General features: G+C 40.8%; 1 protein-coding gene across 2 annotated transcripts in view; it reads right to left on the minus strand.

The window, feature by feature from the left end:
• Nucleotides 1-23,045, minus strand: part of TGFBR2 (transforming growth factor beta receptor 2) — a 56,606-nt gene that overhangs the window by 14,651 nt on the left and 18,910 nt on the right. For both annotated transcript variants that reach the window (XM_057424832.1, XM_057424831.1), the window contains 3 exons: nt 16,089-16,260; nt 14,839-15,029; nt 2,040-2,839 (listed from right to left, as the gene is read on the minus strand). In XM_057424832.1, the coding sequence (XP_057280815.1) occupies nt 2,040-2,839; nt 14,839-15,029; nt 16,089-16,260 (1,163 nt within the window). The remainder of the gene's footprint in view (nt 1-2,039; nt 2,840-14,838; nt 15,030-16,088; nt 16,261-23,045) is intronic.

The raw sequence follows: 23,045 nt of genomic DNA on the forward strand, positions 1-23,045 counted from the left end.
TCTTTGCAAATACCAGTCTGCTTTCAGTTCTTGTTTCTCCAAAGCTTTTAGTGAGGGTCCATCTTCCTTCCTGCAGTGACTTTTGAATCTTTTTTACAGGAGATCTTACACTTCTTCTAAGATTCAGATGTTTGCAAACATTAACCATCATGGATGGCCAAACTGAAAAGACTGCAAAGGTTCTAATGGGGGAAAAGATGGGTTCCAGCCAGTCACTAAGGGCAATAGTATTGTATAGTCAATAATGGCTATATTTGCATGATATGGAAGGTACTTGAATAGATCAGAAAGAAGATGGCTTTGTAACCCCAACAACTTGCCTTACTCAGACTGACTAGAAAAAATGGTAAAATACACTCTTTTATTTATTTCATAGGAAGCTAAACATTTTCTTGAATTAAAAATGGGTCAGCTCCACTATATACTTTAAAAAGTTGGACCTACTGGTGGGAAGGGTTTGAGTCAAAGGGTAAAGTTTAGAAATTATGCATAACATGAAGGCCCCTTCAGTAAAAGCTACAACACTGCCACTGGCATGTTGGGAAAGTTAAGTGGGTAACACTTGTGTGCCCAGAAGAACTAAGGTGGAGGTCGAAGTAGAATCACTTCACACCATCATACTACTTGTCACGGAGGAGAATGACACTAGCTAGGTCACCCCCAGATTCACTGGAGCTAAACAAAATGAAACAGTGGGCCTCAACACTGGTGCCCAAGGTCACTGACACCAAAGCAGCAACCTGCACAGAGCAGCTCTGCTCTTTGTTGTTAGTGTTGGTGTAGACTGTGGAAGTGGCAGTATCAACACTGTCCTCCTACTTCCAAGTGTCTGTGAATGATGCCAGAGAAATCAACTTGAAATTGATACAGGGTTAACCAATGTACAAGTAACAGTCAGCTTTAAGCAATCAAATTGTGGGGTTGAGTTTCAGAGCCCCTGCCTTACACTGCTGAACGCTGTTTTCACTTCATCCGAAATGGGACCAGTCTTAAGGCTGAGAATATGGTATGACTTCACTTGAACTCCAGAAAGGTCTGGTGAGAAATGGTATGTAACTGTGAGTGGTGTTCTTATTATTTTAAATATGGCTCCACTGGTTATCATTCATTCCTGGCTCTGGTTAATAAATCTTCTCAAAATGCATCTCACTAAAGAGACTTTCAAAGACAGATTTGCATCTCACTAAAGAGATGTTGCATCTCACTAAAGAGACTTTCAAAGACAGATTTTCATTAGATAAACAACAGCAAAGCTCTTGTGGACTCAGCAGAGCACTAGCTGTCCCTGACAATGTTTTAAAACAAAATATTAGTTCCATGTGAAGTAAAAGTCATCTCAAATGAACAGGCTTTGAAGGGACCTACATATAAAAATATAAAAAACCATGTATGTATGTATAATTGAATAATTAGGAATCAATTAACAAATGGTCTGAATTTATACTATGAGTTGTCATCAGAAGAGCCAATATTTAGAGATGTACTTGAAAAATTTAATCTTTGAAGCATTTATAAACATTCTGCTGGCCTACCTCTGAAATAGATGAGTGTTACCCACGCTACCTAGTTGAAGAAGCACAAAAGGGCAATTATTGTTATTTGACATTCTTGCATTTGCTTGTATGTGGAGAATGTACCAAACAAGTTTATTTACTTTAAATAAACAAGTTTATTTTTGTCATTTCAAAGTTATTATCTATCAGTTATCTGCTTACACCTCTTGAGGACAGAAGACAGACTTCACATATGCTGGGGTAAGCCAGGAGTGGGTCTACTCACACAAAACTGTAATGCCATCAGGCATGAAAACTGTGGCACAACGTTACTATGTGAAGCACATCCTTATCATATGTCTGCTTGCATTGACTGCTGTTGCTTTAATGTTAAGTTTAGAGTGTCTTTGTCTATAAACACTTTCACATTAATTCTTAATGATTTTGAGGGGCTTTTTCCTCTTTTTTTTTTTTTTTTTTTTTCCCCCAGGAACTGAGACACCAATTGGCAGGATGCACAACCCCCTCTTCAAACTTTTAACTTACCTGTCCACTGTTAGCCAAGTCATCCACAGACAAAGAAGGGTCCAGCCTCAGGGATAACCCAAAGTCACAAAGACAGCAGGTTAAATCATTTTTCACCAGGATGTTGGAACTCTTTAGGTCCCTATGCACAATAGGTGTTTTGGGTCGACCACAGGGTGTGTGATCACTATGCAGATGGGCAATACCTCGGGCCAAGGACCCACCCAGTTTCCAGAGGTCCTCCCAGCTGATAATGTGCCGTGTGAGATACTCCTGCAAGTTTCCTCTAGCATGGAATGCGGTGATCAACCAGTACTGTTTACCAAGATCTGTCTTACGCTCCTCCGCTGTCAAGAATTGGAGGATGTTCTCATGCTTGAGGTTTACATCTGAAAAAATGTCTTTCTCAGTTTTCCAGGAGGCATATTCTTCATAGGGGAAAATCTTGACTGCCACAGTTTCATACTGCTCTGATGTGTTTTGCTTCAATTTGGCTTTATACACTTCAGCAAACCTTCCTTTGCCAACAACAATGTCCAACTCAATGGGCAGCAATTCTGTGTTGTGGTTGATGTTGTTGGCACAGGTAGAACTGATGTCTGAGCGGTCATCATCTAACATAATGGCACAAACATCACTGCAGTCCTTATGTTTCCTGGGCTTAACATTCTTCTCCCATGCCTTGTTGAGTTTCCTCTTCTTATGAGTGCGGTAGGCATAAAAGATAACAATGACAGCAACAGAAATCACCAGTAATGGGACAAGACTTATGATTGTAACTTTGGAAATTTCATCTTTCTCCTCTGGCTTATGAGGGTCATCTGTAAAGAACAGAAGAAAGGCAGACATTAAATAATATCATAGCTTTATGCATACAGGAGGCTGTTAATAATTATAATTTCTATTTAGAGTGCAACACATGATCTCCTCCACTGACAGTAAATAATAAAAATCGTCACTGCTTTCTTACTTTAAAATACTGTTTTGGGTGCAGGCCTCCACTTACCAGGACTTCCCTGTTTGTTTATTTTATAAAAAGTCAGAACTGAATGAGGAAGAACCTAATGTAATTTAATAGCTTTTTAAAAATTATTATTATTATGGATGAAACCTTAATTTTCCTCAGTATAATAGCCAGTCTCCTGTATTTACTCTGTCAATGTATTCTGAACAGATCTGCCCCTTTATCCAGTAAGTACTAAAACACATTGATTTTTCTAAGATAAAGAAATAAACAATGCAGCATGTGAATTCCTACTTGCTTGGTTATCACTCCAGATCCAATATATTTCAGTGGGATCCATGTAAAGACATCTTCAGGAAGCCTGCCCACACGCAACTACTACTTGTTAATATTCAAGCACAATATGTATGCCTGCATACACATCTGAAAAGCAAATCTCATTCTCATACTTTGATGTGAGAGTTCCTAGAACAAATTCAGACACCTGCATGCACACAGGCATTTGAATCCTACAGGCACAATCAGGCATGGGTGGCACATCGGAATTGTCACCTCCCCATGTACTTTTTGCACAGATTCGTGTATCTGAAAACTTTTTTTGTGTGTCACTTTCTGACTGTCCTGTTGTAAAGCAGATGGCTTGTTCCAAACTCCATAGCTGGTGCAGTCCACAGACTAACACATTCTTATGTGTAATACATAGAAGCACACAGGGATGTATTCTAAAATAGGGAGATATAATGGGAACGGTACCAATCAATCATTTTTCTAGTGGCGGAAGCTGCCCCATCACCTCTAGAAGTGACCTTCTAGTTCAGCATTTCTTAGGGAAGATAAACAGTTTAAAAGGGAACAGTTTTATTCTGAAAATAGATTAAAGAAGGAGGGTCAGAGTTTATTTGAACCTGATTTGATCGGACACATGGAAATGTACTCTCCCAGTCTATTTCTTCCTTTGAGTCAGAGCAAATGTACGACATTATTTTTCCATGAAGGAGGGGATTGATTAGAAGAAGCCCTGGGAGTCTCACCTCAATGGACTAAAACAACAGAAGGTGCAACCAGAGCTAAGCAAGTAGCTTGTGTTGGCAGCATGACACGGGCGGATGTTTATATTAGTGTCACTGACTCATGTTCTGTGTATCAGGCCAAATAAGTCAATGCGAAAAGGAAAAGTTTAACAAGCTCTGAAAGAAAGTTGCCACTAACTACATTAGCCACAAGCTTCTGTTTTCCCTACTTTGAGCCTCTCGAAATGAAGGTGAGCAATGCTGAAAGGGGTGAGGGAAAAGAGTTTACAGTTAGAACAAGCGGTACCTCTGGCCCTCCAATTCCACTGGTAATCACTTTTTCATTTAAAAAAGTCAGCCAGAAAGCAGCTGGAACCACCAGATATTCAGAGGCAGGTGATGTGATATCTGAAGGGCATATTCATTATTTGGAGAAAGACCTGAATCCTGAACCAGGATGGGCTTCCGCTGCTTGAAAGGTTCATCAACCAGATGTAGAGCAAGTAATGCCTAGCCTCTCTCAATGGGTTTCAAGGAAGTGTCTTTCTAACAGTGACATTCCTGGCTAGCACAGGTTAGTGTCATTCTTTAGAGCACCTACAAAGAATGTTTTTCCTTCATTTATGCAGAAGGACAGTTTAAGACAATTCCATCTTCCACATATACACAAACCACAAATCCTTATTCTCAAGAGACTTCCCTTGGCAAAAAAAAAAGGGAGTAAATGTTAAACAAAAAACACCCCCAAAACTTAAAAGAATCACAGATCGCAGGGACCCCTTCTGCTTCTCAACATATGGAAGAGTGAAAAAAAACCCAACTTTTTTTGGTTTTTGTTTTTTTTTTTTTAATGGCCCTTCCTGGAGGAATATATTTAGACAGCCCAATGTCACTGGCAGTAAACAGAAGATTTGCATTGCTTATTCCTATGTGCATCCTTTGCTCTCAGAAAATCTGCTTTATAAAGAACTTGGGAAATAACGGTGCCGGAGGACTGACTATGCTGTGGGATGGCTGTTTTGGACTTTTGGCTGCAAGCAGACTACAACTGCATGAATGCAGCTATGAACTGTAACAATCAGCTAAATAGTTTTGGGGTTCTCTTTTGTTTTTTGTTTTTTTTTTAATTTTCTTGCCACAGAAAAGCATGCTTTAAGTTTGGGCTCTGCTCTTGGAACTGAGTAATATGTCATCTCTACCATATGGTATACTTTTTTAACAGAGATGAACATGCATGTCTCTTTCAGGCCCTCTAAGCCCTTTTTCTTTGCCACAGAGCTGCAATATGTAGCCTAGATATTTGAAAAACAAATGTCTAATACCCCAAAAGGTATTAGTTCTCTTCCAAATTTCTCCACATGAGTCCAAGCAGTTGAAGGTAATTGGTTGCATGCTCAGCAAAAGCCACCACTCCTTGACTGTTATGACTACCTTTTTAAGGGTCTCTGATCACCCCTACAATGCCCTAAAGCAGGCTGTCTTTATTTGGCTTACAGCTGACAAGTCTCCACACAGCTCCTTTGGCTCTTCCTCTTTTTGCACAAAAGAAAGCTTTGCTTGTGGTGCAGGGGGATTTCTGTGTGGAAGGGAGAAACTGTTGATGTCTCAAATGTCACTTAAAAAAGAATGAAAGAAAAAATTAATCAAAGCAGAAGCTGAGCAGTTCGGCCACTTCCCCTGAGCACTGCATTGTCCTGCACCCCTGCTGCAAAGTAACACATCCGCTTTGGCACTGTCCCTTGGAGGAAGTGAAGTGAAAAACATACAGCCACACACCCCCACCTAAAGCAGCAGGGACATGCTTGTGTTCAGATTTTAAGACACTAGAGAAATGCCACTCAAGGCTTCAGATGTGCAAGAATGAGTAGCCAACAGGGAGAACTGAGTGTCAGGACTGACAAGGGTGAACCCTGAGTTTAGGAGGGGACAGCAGCAGCAAAAAAGATGGTGGCACTGAGGGCTGGTCTGAGCAAGGCACTTCTGAAATTGCTTTTGATTTTGACTGCTAATATGAGCACAACAAAATCAGCCCTTCTAGCACAAGCTAAGGTTGGCATAATTCTCTGTTGAATCTGTGTACAAAGAGCAAGATCAAAATTCAGAGCATATCTGTATGTTTGCATAGTGGCTAGCCAACGTTTTCTGGCTTAACTACAAGAATCTAAGAATAAATATGCTCGTTTACTTATAAATGAATACCTATAACTCAAACCCCATAATTTCAAAAATGGGAGTGCTGCTTCCTCTCTCTGAGCCCCAGAATGAGCAAAACCTGGCTGCAAATGCAGACAATGAAATAGTTAAATGAAACAGTTTTTCAGGTTTTGGAAATCTGCTCTTTAATAACTTTCCCCACCCAGAACTATTTTTTAGGTGGCTCAGTCTTTTCTTAAGCTTCAAAAGAACCTATTAATATAGCATAACAATAGAGAAGTTGAGCTAAAAGAAAGCTTCCTGTATGTGGTTTAAACTAAGCACAAGCCATCTGCACAATTCTTAACACTACCTAAGCCTTTAGGGAATAGGGCTCAGGTGCCAAGGAAAATGGAAACTCTGTACAGCCCCTGTTCAGTCAGGAAGCTTCAAAGCACAACAGCCTACAGATTCTTGAGGTTGGACTGGATGCCTTTGAACTTCGGTGTCACTGAACCTTGGAAACAAGAAATAAAACAATGGCAGTAAAATTAAGGACCTGCACTTTAATGGCAGTAGAATTGCACAGCCAGTACTGACAGAACTACTTCAGTGCTGTTTGCTGCGCATGCAAGTTCTAAAGTCGCTGCCTGTTCGAGTGCTAGTCAAAGCCACATAGCAAGGCAAGAACATATTTGATACTGGCAGAACTCATGTATTGCATCTGATGTATTGAAAGCTTGTCTAGTGTCTTAAAAACCTCCGGAAATGCACAGTCACAAATATGGGCTTGGACCTAGAACTGTGATCTAGTTATTTTGCAAGCTCCTGAGACACAATGCAGCCCTTTGAGCTGACTGGAGGACAACTCTGTTTTGCAGCAATTTTGAGGTGTCAAAGTTTGGTTTCAATTCCATGCTGGAATGAAAAATAAGACTTTTTGAATGCTTCTGCAATACCAGAATTCCGTTCAAATCTTGCAATTTGGCAAGAGATGTGAGTGCTGAAACCCCATCAGTGAGGGGACTAGTCAGGGGTATGGGAGCTCCAAATTCAAGTCCTGCTCTGATCTGTGGAAGAGCTTTTCGTCTCTGATTATTCTGAATTTGGCAAAATGAGAGTTTGAAACTTATGTGTGGACCGATTGCTGAGCAAGACACTCAGCAATAAAATACGGAAAAGTCTCCCCATCTCTTTAGTGCTACTTTCTGGATGAAAACTAATTCCATAAAATGCTTCATTTTCAGTGAAATGAAGTTTCAATCTGAGCAGCTGTTCAGGGTAATTTAGTTTATCGCTATTGAAGAATCCTCAAGTGAGAATGAAATTCTTTAGTTCAGTGGAGTATCTCATGTATCTTCCTGATTTTGGTCCTTTTAGAATTAAATGGCTTGGAAATCTTCAGCAAAACATTTTTAGATGGGAAACGCTGGTTTTCAGAAAAAAAAAAATCTGCTTTTGACATTCCTGTCCTTTTCCGTGGAACCCCTAATTTGAGGATAAAAGTGCTGTGAAAGTTGATCCACCTTTTGTGTTTTAAAACTTCTGCTAATTTTAGTGGCATTGTTTCTTTGGGCTTTGTGAAGTGGGGGTGGAGAGCTTTTTTACTGTGGGGAGTGTGCTTTTTCCCTAGGAAAATAGTTGATTCTGACACAACTTGTTACTTGAGAGAAGAGACCAGCCCTCACCTCACTACAACCTCCTTTCAGGTAGTTGTAGAGTGATAAAGTTTCCCGTGAGCCTCCTTCTCTCCAGACTAAACAACCCCAGTTCCCTCAGATGCTTCTCATCACACTTGTGCTCTACACCCTTCATCAGCTTTGCTATCCTTCTTTGAACCCACTCCAGCACCTCAGTATCTCTCTTGTAATGAGGGGTCCAGAACTGAGCACAGGATTTGAGATGCAGCCTCACCAGTGCACTTAGAATCACTGAATCTCATACCATTGGCCCATCAATCCAGTGTGTCCGGATCCTCTGCAGAGCCTTCCCAGCCTCCAGCAGATCAACACTCCTGCCCACCTTGGTGTCACCTGCAGACTTACTGAGGGTGTACTCGATCCCCTTGTCCAGATAGTTCATAAAAGTATTAAGCAGAACTGGCCCCATTACTGAGCCCTTGTAACTGGCTGGCAATTGGATTTAACTATATTCACCAGCACTCCTTGGGATGGCCATCCAGCCCATTTTTTACCCAGCAAAGAGTACACCCGTCCAAGTCACAAGCAGGCATATTCTCTAGAAGAATGCTGTAGGAAATGACGTCAAAGGCTTTACTAAAGTCTAGACAGACTTTAAATCTACAGCCTTTCCCTCAAAGACAGTGAAAGTGACAAGGTAAAGCCATCTCTAGAGCCTGTTTCTAAAGCTGTCTTTCTAACGCAGTGCCATCTGCATGGCTCAGAATTTGGGCCCCTAAGAATGTTTTCTCAGATGTGTGGGAATTCATTCATTTCACCTTTTGGTTATTTGCCAGCCTGAATGCTGCTCAGCAGTCAACATATGGCTCGCAAATTAGCACTTAGTGCAGCTGATTGCCCAGTGCCACCACTTACCTATTTTCCTGACAGGGAGTAAGGCAAAAGTACGAGCAGTTTTCTTGGAGAGCACTGGCACACAAACTGCTGCTCTCCCCTAGGGGCCTACAGCTTTGCCCTTAGCACATGACTACCCATGATCGGATGATCAGGACTCAAGACATCTGTGTTATACTCAGGGAAAATCCCCCAGTTACATGACCCAGTTATGTGTGTTACATATTTGAAGTCACGCACATACATCTGTCATCTGAAGGGAATGCAGTCACAGGGGTGGGGGGCAGGCAACTTGATTGCTCTGGGTGGCTTACTTTTGTAAAGAGGCTAGGCAGCAATGATGTAATGGATATTTTAGCTATTGTAAGCAGAATTTCATTTTTCAACTGATTGCCAAGTATGCTATTCAGCACCCAGGAGGTTTTAAGAAACTCTTAAGCTCTAAGGCAGAACAAATAGTTTGTTGCTGTTTTATTCCCTCACTGCTGGCTAGAAAGTGTAATTCCTTGTTTTGCTAGCACAGTACTCATTTGTTTAAAATCTCCCACCCCAGGATGCATTCCCTTCTTATCTTTTCCATTATGCAGGTCACTTCACCGTGTGTACACAGCAACTCTCACACGTTGACTTTTGAAGCTGAGCTTTCCTGCTCAGCAGCAGGAAAGCCAACATACTCTAACTTTACACGATGTCACTGTGTTTCTGTGATACATGCCTCAGTTATACAACTCAGTGTCTGCTGCTGTTTGCTGGTGGTTTTCTGGAACAAATCAATCTCTCCAGTTTCAGTATGTTCCAACAGATGCCACACATTAACCACTATTTTTATTCTCAGACTGAGTTTCACCCCTCCGACCTTTCCCAAAATACTATGTTGTCAGTGTTAGTTACAGTTTGTTTCTGTCTGTAATTATTAAAGTCTCTTCTATGACAACCTGATAAAAGCTTGGCCACGTTCCCACACTTATTAAGCTCTCAAATGATGCAAATTGTAACAAATATGCCAACCAGACTGAAAGAGCGCTGCCTAGTTTGTTTTTACACAGATCTGTAACTGAGCTCTGCATGGTTATTTTCCTAGGAAGCAAACAATATAAATAATACAGAGCAAAACAAAATTCTGGCTTCTTTTGCCTCTTTCCATTCAATTTCCTTTCTATCCCACTAAGTGAATCAGACCTTCAGTATTAGACAGCCTCTCCTTTGGTTACATACAGCTGCAGGCATTGGGTGGGACTCTGTGGCTGCAAATACCTAAGAGGAAACATAGAGAACAATGCCAATATACAAGTGGTGAGAGGCTCTGTGCAACATTATGTAATGCTACTGACCTCTTTTATGGGGCAGCTGGAAGACAGTTACCTTCTGAACATGTTAGTTGGATAACAGAAAAACAGATTAATGAAAGCCTTTGTTAAAATCCACTTGGAAGCAGTCCAGCTGTAATCATCTCCCTTCTGCTCTTCCTTGAGCACTGGATAACTCATCACATGAGTATTTATGGCCTGGCGGCTGTTTCTGCACAGATCTTTAGTCAGCTGTTAAGTCTGAGATCTTCCTATGTAGCCAAATAAAATCACTAACGCTTTGTGTCTAGTAAGGAGAGAAAGAGGAGAGAAAGAAAGGAAAAGACAGGGGCAACATATTAGAGACAAGTGAGAGATACCAAGTTAAGGAAACTCTAGAACATTACCCAGATCTTCTGCGATCCAGGCACAGGACAAGGCATCATACAGGCATGCCTGTGGTAGTTCAGGCAGCAGAACAATAACAGGTCTCCCAGGTAACAACTGTACATAGTGAGCAATCACAGCACTTGACACACTGCAAATCCATCCGCTGGAATTTGTTCAGGCAAATGACTCAGCCACAATTGATGAATCAAACACACTCTCAATTAGCAAATTCAGTAAAACCATAATCAACGTGAAGATTGTTAGCAGCACAACACCCCCTCTTCCCCAATTAGCTTCATTATTCTCATAATTTTTTTTGACTTGTCAGTGATCTTTATCACTGAAGTTTTGATATTTTAAGACAACCGCTTGGATGACCCAGATAGTCATTAAAACTTGTACACATTGTTGCTGCTAAACGTTTCTCCCATATTATGGCTGGGTGTGGTGGGAATATCCAAAATAATGACCTCATCTTCTGGTACATAAGGAATAATCACAGTCTACCTAAACAAACCCACAGCTGTTCAGGTAGGCTGAGTTGTTTGAACCTTGGTTGCAAGCCACAGGGAGAGACAAGTGAGGATGAGAAATGATCACCATGTAAGTTATTAGAATGAAACAACTCTAAACCAAACTGATCTGTGCTACAGGTCTGCAATCCATATTTCCAAATTTTGACATCTCTGCATTTTTTCTTGGATTTGAACTTGATGCCCAGGTTAACAACTGCATATATAACGACAACAGTACTTAAAGGGTTTGTTTTCCTGTCTGCAGTCTCCAGTGCTGGGGTCACCCTTTTGCATGCTGCTGAATGAATGCATCTGAATAAGCCTGCAAAACAGGAAGAAGTTGCACTGCATAGAAGGTAGGTCATACACTGTGTACAATGCAGGTATCCATCCAATCTCCTAGGCTACAATGAATGCCTGGTCATCTCTGCTCACAGAGAACAGGTCAGATATGAGGCTGAAAAGAGCATGTCCTACTTGGTCCCTTTGGATAAACAAGCTTTGATCTCAGCCAAATAGCTCAGGATCAGGAAGAACTTTGTTAGGCCTTTGTTGTGCTTGTACTGGCTGATGAATGGAGGCTGGCAGATGGTGTGGAGAAGGAAAAGTTGATGAACAAAGCTGCCCAAACACCAAGGGAGGCCTGGAACTGTGCAAACAGCAACAGACAGACCTGGTTCATTGCAACAGATCAATACATAGCAAGGCAAAACAAGATGCAGAAGATCCACCAGACATAACCAGACACCAGCGAGGAAAAAAACCCTGCTAGTCCAGTCCTGCACTCATCTTTCCCATGACAGCAAGAAAAGCCCTGTCTACCACCCAGCCAGCTTCTAGCCAGGCAGGGCCTTTCTCCGCATGATTTCAGCTAATCTTTTCCAGTGGTTTTGCTCCTTAGCTTTGCCTGCTGGCAACACTGACATTAGACATTTGAATAAATAATAATTAAAACACACTGGCATTCAGTTTTGCTGTGAGAAGCATTTTTCCACCACAGGAGTGTAAGATGCTTGCCAGTCATCCACAATTTTGTTTGGCAAAAAAAGAGAGGGATTAAAAAATAAACAGAGAGTAGTCAGATTTGCAGTGGCTACCTGTCTCCTGTATATTATTTCTCCAAGAAGTACAGAACATTGTTTGGAGTGATTCTGCACACGGCATTTTCCACCTGCTGCCTGTGGCCTGAAATGCCAGGGATCTGAATCAGGGTCAGCCTCCTCACACAGCAGAACTACAGGCATGTTTAGGCACATGTCTGACTGTGCCTTGCTCATTTTTCAGATAGGCAATTTAAAGGGAAGTCCATACAAGAAGCAGGCATTTGATTTGGATGTAATTACCTCAAACATTTCCAAAGCTACTCTTGACTGAGTCACAACACTTCCCACTACCCAAAACCTTTAGATGTTTGTGTCTAAAACTGGAGTCAGGAGATTTACCCCTCACAGTCAAGACTGATGCACTCCAACAGTGCTGTAAAACAATTCTTCTATAAAGAATAACACCTCAGCTCTGAATCACTGCAACGTAGTGACTAACTTCTGGTGGAAATTAAAACTTACTGTCTTGCCCACTTTTCCTTCTTACCTCAGAAAAAACAGGAACAAACTAAATCTGGTCTGCCTTAAGTGTGCACCCAAGAGAAGAAGAGCTAGAGCACTGACCATTTATAGCAATAGCTTGAAAGAAAAGGCTGCGATTGACAGCTGAAAAATTACAATCTTTTTTATTGTCTCAGTATTAGCTTAATAAATTTATACACTTACTGTTTGATCAGGCTTTTTTAGACAGCTTTTGTACACTCCCCAAAACCATAGGCTGTGCAAAACCACTGCAAAAATTCTTGCTTTGGTGTACAAGAAATGAAGAGAGAAAAAAAAAGCAAGAACGATGTACAGAATAGATCTGGTTGACAGACATTCCAAAGGCAAAATTATTACAGGCTATTATCTAGTTGTCTAGAGGAGCTATGGACCAGCTGGCTGTGATGTTCTGCTCAAACTTAAACACAGACAGGAAACCGCATGTCTGATACTGTAAAAATCGTTTGTCTTCCTGCCATGGCTAACCAGGCAAGCAACCCAAAGAGGCTGTTTTCATTTAAAAGAAACACTAATGCACAACAATAAAAGAATGACAAAGCCTCAATTCTCCCCCTCCCAACTGGAGTTAATGCTTGTATTTGTGAATGAACTGGAAATGTTACAAACTGAAATTTTATATTACTTTCCTTTTTATCTGTGGTTATTCACTTATTACATGTGAATTCACTTATTACATGTGAATGTAATACAGTTTTCATGAGTCACCTACAGTGCTTAAAGCTTAATTTATACTACAGCTCCTTTTAAACTGCTCTGGAAGTGTGAGGGGGGCTGCAGATTTCATGGGAATGAAGGCAGCTGGTGTTGAATTTATAAAATGGTTTTCATAATCATACACAAAGAAGACACACATTTGTTAGAATGATTGCATACATCTATGTAGCTCCAGGAGAAACAGCTATAACATGACTAACTCATAACAAATTAGCCAAAATCCACAAGGGTGTGGTTCACTTTGTATAAATACTCTAGACAGCTGATGGAATAAGAACTTTTCTTTGATAACACATTGTCTTCAAAAAAATCAAGGCAATCTGTTAGAATTAGGTCCTCTGTCTTCCACCTGTGCTCACATCAATACCAGTATTTACTTCAACTCCTTTAAAGCCCACCTAAGTAAGGGTTAGTCATATAACTACGGATCAGTAGTCAGGTTATCTGATTTCAAATAAAGATTGGAGTGTGACTGGATGAGGAAGAGGGGAGGAGGTGGCACCAGATATGGATAGACTGGGCCAAGGGAGGCAAAGACTTTCTAGCTCACTCTTGGCTAATCTGGTGTGGTTTTGCAACCAAAACTAGTTTGCCCTCTTGGAGGGCTGAGAAGAGAGAGCTAGAAATCTCTCATATAGCTGTCCGCCTCATTGCAGTCACACATCACATTTCTCAGGAGTAGAAACAGCTTCCCAACCCTTCATTATCTCAGGTTATGAGGATTTGATTATATCCTTTTCTGAGGAACTTACAGGTGATAAGGGTGGGTTCTGTGTGCTGTACTCATTTATAAGTGTGCACATAAAGTTCTCCAGAGGAGGCCTCACACTTGCCTCCAAGAGACCTAACAGTCTCAGTAAAAGAATCATTGTGGGATTCAGCAGGTAGAAGAAATAAAGTGAGGGGTGTGTGTGTGCACATGCACGTCTGTGTGCAGGGTGTAGTCCACCAGCACTGTACACACCTGCACTGCCTTTACTGTGTTTGCAGCGGTCTATATAGTCTTTACTTCAAGAAGTAGAAAGGGGACAGGTTATACACTTGTAATTTGGTCTATACTCAGATTTCACTGGTTTAACCGAAATCATATACACGTTCTTATGCCATAGTAAGCATGAGGTAACATATCCACTAGTGAAGGAACACTGTAGCTACTTCACACCCCCCACACAACAACTGCAAATGGTCAGTTACAACAGATAAGCTGACTTTAAATTCACATCCAATCAAGTTACTCAGCCATATCTGTATAAACGGATGTCACACTATGGCAAACCAACCTTTTAGAAGAGGCAAGACCTTAAATATGGCATTTGCCCCTTGATTTTTTTTATAACGTAATTAGCATATGTTGTATTTTGGTGTGTCAACAGAACAGCTCTAAACGTCCTGCTTTCATCTTTCTTTTCATCGACTTTTAAGTGCAGTGTCTCAAGCTGAATATCAGACTTACTTCAAAAGGAGGAGGACAGGCTCGCAGGAAGAAATATCCTCTGAACACAGAAAAGAAAGGTTGAGGTTTGGCAAGACTCAGAAGACACCAAAATAGCTCCTGCCACCAAAAGCTTTCCTCCACAAAATGTGATTCCAAACTCCACTGCTATGACACAGTTAATATTAACTTGCAAGGTATAGCCTAGGAATGCAGCATAAATTATCAAACGTACCTGATGGAAAAATGAGCATATCATTGCATTCTTCACCTGTACAGGAACACATGAACATCAATCCCCCATCTTCCTTCTTTTCCCTCATCAAACACTGCTCTGAGCTGGAGTCATCCAACATATGACCATACAGTGTTTTCTGGGGATCATGGCATATTGTTTCTAATGTCACATTTTCATCATTCTGTCTCCTAAAAAATGAAAAAGAGAAAACTGAAAACAAGGAAGAAATATTTTATAAAGGGAGCAGACAGCATTGCATCTTCCCCAAATTTGCCTCTTTTGAGAACTCAAATTAGTATCATTCTGGCATGAAAAATCCAGAATATATTCTAAATTGCACTACAGGCACTTCATATGGCAATAATAGGCACTGACCACTTACTAAAGTGGCACAGGACAAATATGGAACAGCACGCTGGACTGACGCTACATTTCAAGTGTCTACTTCCAATTACGCTGAACATCTCTTCGAGTCAATGAACACAACTAATCCCTTAATAAATGAATTAAGTGGTTCTAATTCTGTTCCTAAATCTGCAGTAATGTTGCAAATACTCAGTTCTGTTCCTTTTGTCCACCTATGAACTTATTATGAGTGTTTCTGGCTTTCTTTGGTAGGATTGGCTTACCATTTATAGAAGGGCAAGACCCCAGTTTTTAGACTGGAATGCAAGTTTAGGGTCAATGAATCCGAAAAAAAAAAGTAACAACTCAATTTCATATACTTTTGATTTCTTTGAACCTAAACATAAAAAAAGCACCACTCCTGTATCAGAGTCATTATAGGCACAGGGTGTTTTTTACCAATAAGAAAGTATTTCTACCTATACATGTTGAGTAAGCTTACTGTGATAGATCTACATAATGCAGTTCACTTTGAAACCTCAGAGACAATTGTCTTTCGTCAGCAAATTCTACTGTAATCCTCTCTGAGTCTCAAAACTGCTTCTATTCTCGGTGCTGCAGGCAGATGCAGCTTAATGGTTTGAACAAAGCCATGCCTCTTTTCCAATAACAGCATATGCTGGAACAAAAATGCTTTAGAAGAAAAAGAACACTTCATATCAGAATTATTGTTAACTTCAAACAACTCTCAGTGTGCTGAGCACAGATATGAGTTGGAAGTGAGAGAGCAAAGCCCTGTGAGGCAGCAGGGACATTATGAATATCAGAGCAATCGAGGAAAGTACTAAGTAATGATGAATGAGGGTATGCTCCCTCTGCACTTGTATGAAGAAATAACTTACCATATAGCAACACAGACTTCACTATTCTTCTCACAAATAGAAGTGATGTTGCAGTTGCTCTTGCACTGATGTTGGTTTGAGCAGGTTGTTACTTTAATGTCACAAAATTTGCATAGGTTTGGCATTTGTAATCCATTTTCCTTAGTTCTGTCTACAGGTGACATAATTTCAGCTTAAGGAAAAAAAAAAGAGAAAGAAACTCAATAATGGTTGTTTATCAGCTTGTGTTACTGCTCATTACGAAGATAATGTTTTCAGCAGTAGCAAACATTTCCTTACACCTTAAATTGGAAAATCCTTGATCTTTCACTGCCAATTTTCTTTATTACAAGCCAAGTGCCACAGTGTCAAGACCAGGTTAATCAAAGTGAATTTGAAAAGTGAAGTCAACTTCTATTGACTTCACAGGGAGCAAAAGCTGCTTTGCATTTTGCAGAATCAAGCTTACTGTGAGTCTGGTTTGCACTGGAATAACTACTCTGCAGCCAGCCATTTGCATTATTCACAGGCAACATATCTGTCCCCTATGTACAGTATATTGCATCATGGTCTGTGTGTCCAAGTAACCGTGTATACCAGAGTGGGAATGCACATTAGATGGGCATTATGACATGGATCAGGATGAATTGTGTCAGTTTATGTTAACTAACCTGAGGCATTACATAGGTGCTGTTCCTGATGTGATTACTGTTCACACAGAAAAACACAGAGCTGGAAGTTACTTTCAACCTAAGGTAGATGGTCTGCAAGAGGTTGTGGGTGAAAGTCAAGCTGGAAATGCAATAGGGGATCTGTGAAGCTCATGTAAACTGTTCCTGGAGTCTTCCTGAGCTAACTCAAGGGGGCTTGAACTCAAACTAACTTGCTTTGTAGAAGTATACTTTGACCCAACAGCTACATTTCTGATCCCAGGCATTGAAGAATTACTTGCTTACTGGTTCCAAATCTTAGTACTCACCATCTACTTCAGTGTGGGGCAGGGAAGAGATATTTTTTGCCCACTGTATGAATTTCAGGAAATACATTTTTAGTTCAGAATTTTTTTGAAAAGCCAGCATGACTACAAGGAACAGAAAATGCCAACGTAAACTTTTTTCTAATGCTAAAATGAATATGCAACTATCTGAAGTGGAGCAGGTTATCTACAATGGTTTCAGTCTGACTCACTTTGTAACATACTTGGAAAAGTAGCTTGAACCACTTTAAGGAGGTGCCGGGTTTCAAACAGCGCAGCCCTTGTATCCACCTGTGTATTAAAACTATGTTCACATTGCTCTCTGTGGGAAAATGTTGCTAGGCAATCAATAACAGGCAACAAGGGATTTGTAATATCCCCTCTCTCGTGCATTAACTGAGAAAGAAATTTTTTCCTTCTAGAACTTCACTATTTACTACTATTAGAATGTTTTATTACAGAAATTAAATATATATGCTTTTTCTAGAAGGAAATTAAAAGGCCTCTTGCTAACATTTTAAATGGATTTCTGAGCCATTGTGAGGGACTGAGAGACAAGTCTTCCCTCTTTATCCAAATCACAAATCCTTTTCATCACTAGCATGCTCTGATACTGACCCTAGGTCTCTGATCTTACTGCCATTGTAATCAATGGCAAACTCCCAATGATTTCAGTGGCATAGAAGAAGCTCCTACACGGGGGGGAGGGGTTACTTTGAGCTCACTGGGAGCACTCGGGTGGAGAATGCTGGCAACATGTTACAGGCTAGCTGAATTTTAAGCCCCAGATAGACATTTTTTCTTAATTATTCCCAGAAGCCATGCAGAAGAACAAAGCCTCATTGAAGTAGGTGTGGGAGGAATTCAAAAGTAGTGTCCTATAAAATATGTGTTGATATAATCATCATTATGGCAAATTGCTCCTCTCTTCTGGATGGTACCTTTCATTTACCACATGCTGAAGAGAAACTAATAGCTGTGGTGATATATCTAGATTCCAGTAATGATCAAAACAACCTGATAATGAGGGACTGTCCCCCTACCAGTAAGAAGCACTTTCTGGCCCTAAAAGCTTGGATGAACAATACAGACAAGTATCAAGGGAGAGATGAAGTGACTCACCCAACTTCACAGAGGAAACCTGTGGCAGGGTGCCAAGCAGCTCACAACTGAGGACAGGGGAAAGACATCTGTTGCTCGAACTGCAAAGACTCTAGCTACATCTAGACTGCTTTCAGCTCTGAGCTCGTATGGCTCTGTGTTTCACTGGGCAGCTGTGTGGCAGTGGATGACTGCTACAGGCACGACTCAATCCTCTCTAGTGCCTGCAGCACTGGAGCCAAAAGCCACAGGAAGGTGGGTCCTTAGGTAAACTAGTTCAAGCACAATATGTTTGTTGAGATGCAGGGCTCGTTCCTGTGCCATCCCTGGCCATGCTGGGTACTGCCAAGACTCACCCACTGGAACTGGAACAAACGGTTGAAAATATGTTTGGACCCCTTCCAAGGAGAGATCTCCAAACTATCTAGAAGCAGCAATCCACTGCAAAGTCACAAACCTTATGTTTCTATGTTCAGTGGTAGGCCTTAATTTAACTACTAGCAAAAGGCTGGGTAGTTAGGGCCAGCTAATTTCTGAAGAGGTTAAATTAATGTCAAAAATCTAATGGGGTTTTAGGACTCCCAGAACCGACTACCTTGGAATTTTCTCCCCAGAATCCTTGTAATAAGGGTTGACAGTGTAGTGCCTCTCTGCTAATGCCACTGGTAGTTCAAAGTACTGGATAAATTGTCCAGGTGGACAAACTTTCTTCCACATACCAGCATCTGATTTAAAGTGAGGCTGCAGTTTACTTTCTCTAATACTGTCACATTCCTTTAGCAGGTATTGGAGCGTTGTTCATTAATACAGCTCGGCCTTGCCCATTGTGATAAACTGTCTAGTTCTAAACTAAAGGCGCATTTGATTTTCTCCTATCAGGCTGATGCTGAAATTCCACTATCAGACTGCTGTCGAAATCAACCTCTGCAAAGAGCCCAAGATGAAATCTGGAGTTGGATGTGAACCTCAACATCACCCTTCTGATCACAGCCTGCTACTAAACCCTGAGGACTTTAAAATCCAGGACAGGCTGGTCTGCTTCCAAGTCACATGAACTCAGACCTATCTCTAAGAAACAAAATCCTGCCTGGAGAATACAAGTTTGTAGCATTCTTCCCCAGGGAACTGTATTCACTCATTCCCTGAGGGGCCCACAAGCGGTTCACTACCAGTAACATTGCTTCTCTTCTTGTAATTGCTTGAATGTCCACCTCTAAAAATGTTTGAGTATCCTATGGCACGCTTCATAGCCCATGAGCCAACTCCTCAAGGTTTTCTCCTGTTCAACCAGTCACTTGAACACTGTGCACAGAAGCAACCTTTCATTTTGCATGAAAAACAAAAACAGAAGTGGATATAATGGGAAAGTCAATGGAGAAAACACAGATTTGCACATCTAAAGGAAGCCATCCTAAAATGTGTGCCTGTCTCCTACAATTTGAGTTTTGCCTTCTGCTCTCTGGTGTTAGTTTTCTTATTTTGACTTCTACAGGAAGCCTAATTCTAGCTTTCCTTGCTCCCTTGTCCATGGAGAATAAAAGGCTGTGGTTTCTTTGCTATGAAGCTTTCAACCAACCAGTTCATCAGCACTGATCAGTCACTGTGGTTAAAATGCATGGAACATGCAAGCCAACACGTGGGCTAGGTATTCTGGAAGAGACACCAGAACAGCCACATAAGAAATACAAACACTCCATCCCTGGTGGTGTTCAAGGCCAGGTTGGACAGAGCCTTGGGTGATATGGTTTAGTGTGAGGTGTCCCTGCCCATGGTAGGGGGTTTGGAACTAGATGATCTTAAGGTCCTTTCCAACCCTGGTTATTCTATGATTCTATGATAAACTCCATGGATTCTAGTGAAGCCAGGATTGCAGGACAAAGCTTTTACTCTGTGGTTCATGTCTTCTTTATGATTTAGCAGGATCTTATTAAACAGTACGCCTCGCCCAAAGTCTACTGACAGTCTTGAAGTTGTTTTCTTTGTTTCTGTTGTTTATAGATGTGCAATTTTAATTGAGGCCTCAGTCTATAGTTTGCATTCCTCTTATTTTTCAGTATCACTACAGAACTCTCAAAAGCCAACAACTTTTAAATAAAGCCCAAAACAATGTGCTGTCTTTTTGGGAATATCTACACTGGAAAACTTTATGTATGTCTTAGGATGCATTTCAGGAACAGCAGTCAATTTCTCTTACTTCTATCCTGTAAAAAATACTGTTACTGCATTTCTGTTCTCTCATCCAGTGCCTCTGGCACATGTATACATATAAAACAGCATTGCTGAACAGATAGATCTCATCCCTTAAAAATTGCTGAGGGAGATATTGGGATGGGAACTCAATTATTCAGCTGTTGTGAAGTAATTCCACTTGGTGGGAGAGACTTGAATTTAAGACTTCACTACATCATGGAAATCTGCAAGACAGAGGATGCCTCTACCAGAAAGCCTTGAAGAAGATTGTCCTTGTTCTGCCAAAGAGCACACCTCCACAGCATTATATCTAAGTGACTGTAAAGCACAGTAGCAGCTGTGAAGAACATACAAGCTGTATTACCTTCTTATCCAACATAAAGACACCAGATTTTGCCAGGAACAATACTAAACACAGGTTTTTTTTCTATTTTGCCTACCACCCCCCGTACACGATCTATAAACTTAGTAGAACTTTGATAGTAATGGGGACACTGCCAGCACCATGAAAGTGGAGATATGATGATGCAAAAGCACATTCTTTGTCTTACAAATACTGATGAATTAATTGCAGGAGGGAAGAAGCCAAGAAAAATGTGTGATCCCATTACTTTTAACGCTGGATGATATATCCTAATTGTTATTCTTAATTATACTGATTATCTTCAGTGTAGTAATACAAGGAAGAAGACATAGATCCATAATCAACCCCAAAGACTAAAAAATCATGAGTTAAAAATCATAAGACTAGCCAGAGATATCATGGAAATAAAGGAAGGGAAAAAACCCAACCCAAACAACCAACCAAAACACCCAAGCAAAACTGGGTTCTGCTTTATTTGCTACTGCCACCTGGACTCTTAGAGTGCATTGGAGTCATGTTTTGAAACTTCATCTGTAAGCAGGAAGGTTGGAATTACTGTCTGACTTGCAAAATCGAAAAGACAAAATGAAAATAAATCCCTGAAATCCAGGAGCTTGATCTTTAAAAACAAAAAAAGAGCTATCATATGACTTCATAAAATCACAGGAGTTGGCAACACTGTTGATCACCTAGCATCTCCCATGACAATGCCTCCAGGGTTAACCCTATGAAATCTGTATTTTCAATTGTTCAGTCAGAGCTTAATGCTATCATGAGATGAAATGGAGTGTTATGCTCTGATACATACTCCATACTTACTATGTGAGTATGAACTCACATAGTTTATACTGTCTTGGACGCTACTTTGGGCTGCAGTCCTTTATCTCAACTATGATTTACCCCAGTAGCATTACCATGGGCACAGGACTTTTGTGACTGTTTCTATTAAGATTAGCAACAATGATTTTCAAGAGTGGTGAGACAGCCTCTGTAAAGCCAAATATGAGCTATCTTTTGCATACAACTAAAACATATCAGAGGAGAACAGGTTCCATATATGTTTAGCTCACCAGATATTTAACTATCCCTTTGGCAGGACTCCATAAAACCACATTCCTACAGATTCTTTTGCAGAATGTCTCTGACTCAACCTGTATCATATATAATCACAGACCCCTGATGTCTGCCTCTAGCAGCTTACTTTCTTTTTTTGTCCCTAATAAGGTGTTTTACCTCTTAGGTTTCCTTTTCATCTTCAGTCTTGTGGCCTAGCACAACAGCTGCCTTAATACTTAAAGACACAACTTTAAGTGTACTAATTGCACTTCTGTTTGCAAAGTGGTTGGGACCTTTGTATTGCATTGGTGCTTGATCAAACCTCACTGGGGCTCTGCAAAGTATAAAGACCAAAATAAGACCAAAATAACTTCCTTTTTCCGAATACATTCTCTCTAAAGTACATGGAGAAGATGCATGTCATGGCTTCCCCCTATCATGTAATGGCTTTTGCCCATCATAGGAAAAAAATGCAAGTCACACCTATCAGATGGCAACAATACAATTATGAATGCAATGAGACACACAGACAGCCCTATAACACACTCTCTCACAAAGCAGCCACTATGAGATGGGGGAAAGAACAATCCTACAGGCCTTTGTGTGGGCTATGAGTTGCTCTTCAGCCATGACTGAGAAGTCTGCTGAGATTAGGTAAAGCCATTCCAACAAACTAGACCTAGCCAGAAGCAGTTTGGCTACCCCAGCTGAAGGAAGACCAAAGCAGAAGAACTGGGTCACACTGAGAAGGGTACTGAACTGCACTGAAATGTGGGAAACCACTATTTCCCACCTACCAGCAGGCAAGGAGTGGGTATGTATGTGCAGAGGGAGAAGACAGAAGGAAAAAGAGCAGGAGTTTGAAAACTTTGTTGAACTTGTCTTTGCAGTGGAAATGCCTGGCTTTTAACAGCAAGTGGAACTGACAAAACTTTGCTTTAGGGATTGCTGCAGGCACTGACACAGAAACAGAATCACATCTGGCAGGAGTTCGGGGGAGGGACACAACCAGAGAAAATAAGGGACGGACCAGCATATTAAGCTGGAGATCTTGAAGATAAAAATCATTCTTGTATTTAAAGCATTAAAATAACACTATTTTTATTCACTACTTCCAAACCGAGCTAGAATTGGCAGTTTTAATCATGTGCAGGGCTCTTCTCTCTGGTACAGGGCATGGCAGCAAACTGCTTTAAATAAGCCTAAGAAGGAAGCTTGATGCTGTGACCCCTGACTCATAATTAGTGCAGATGTAAGTACCAGCTCAGTACTTACAACAGAAGTGTGAACA

Source organism: Pezoporus wallicus, unplaced genomic scaffold (assembly GCF_028554395.1).
Source record: "Pezoporus wallicus isolate ANWC-B61680 ecotype Strahan unplaced genomic scaffold, APGP_CSIRO_Pwel_v1 contig_3181, whole genome shotgun sequence".
NCBI lineage: Eukaryota > Metazoa > Chordata > Aves > Psittaciformes > Psittacidae > Pezoporus > Pezoporus wallicus.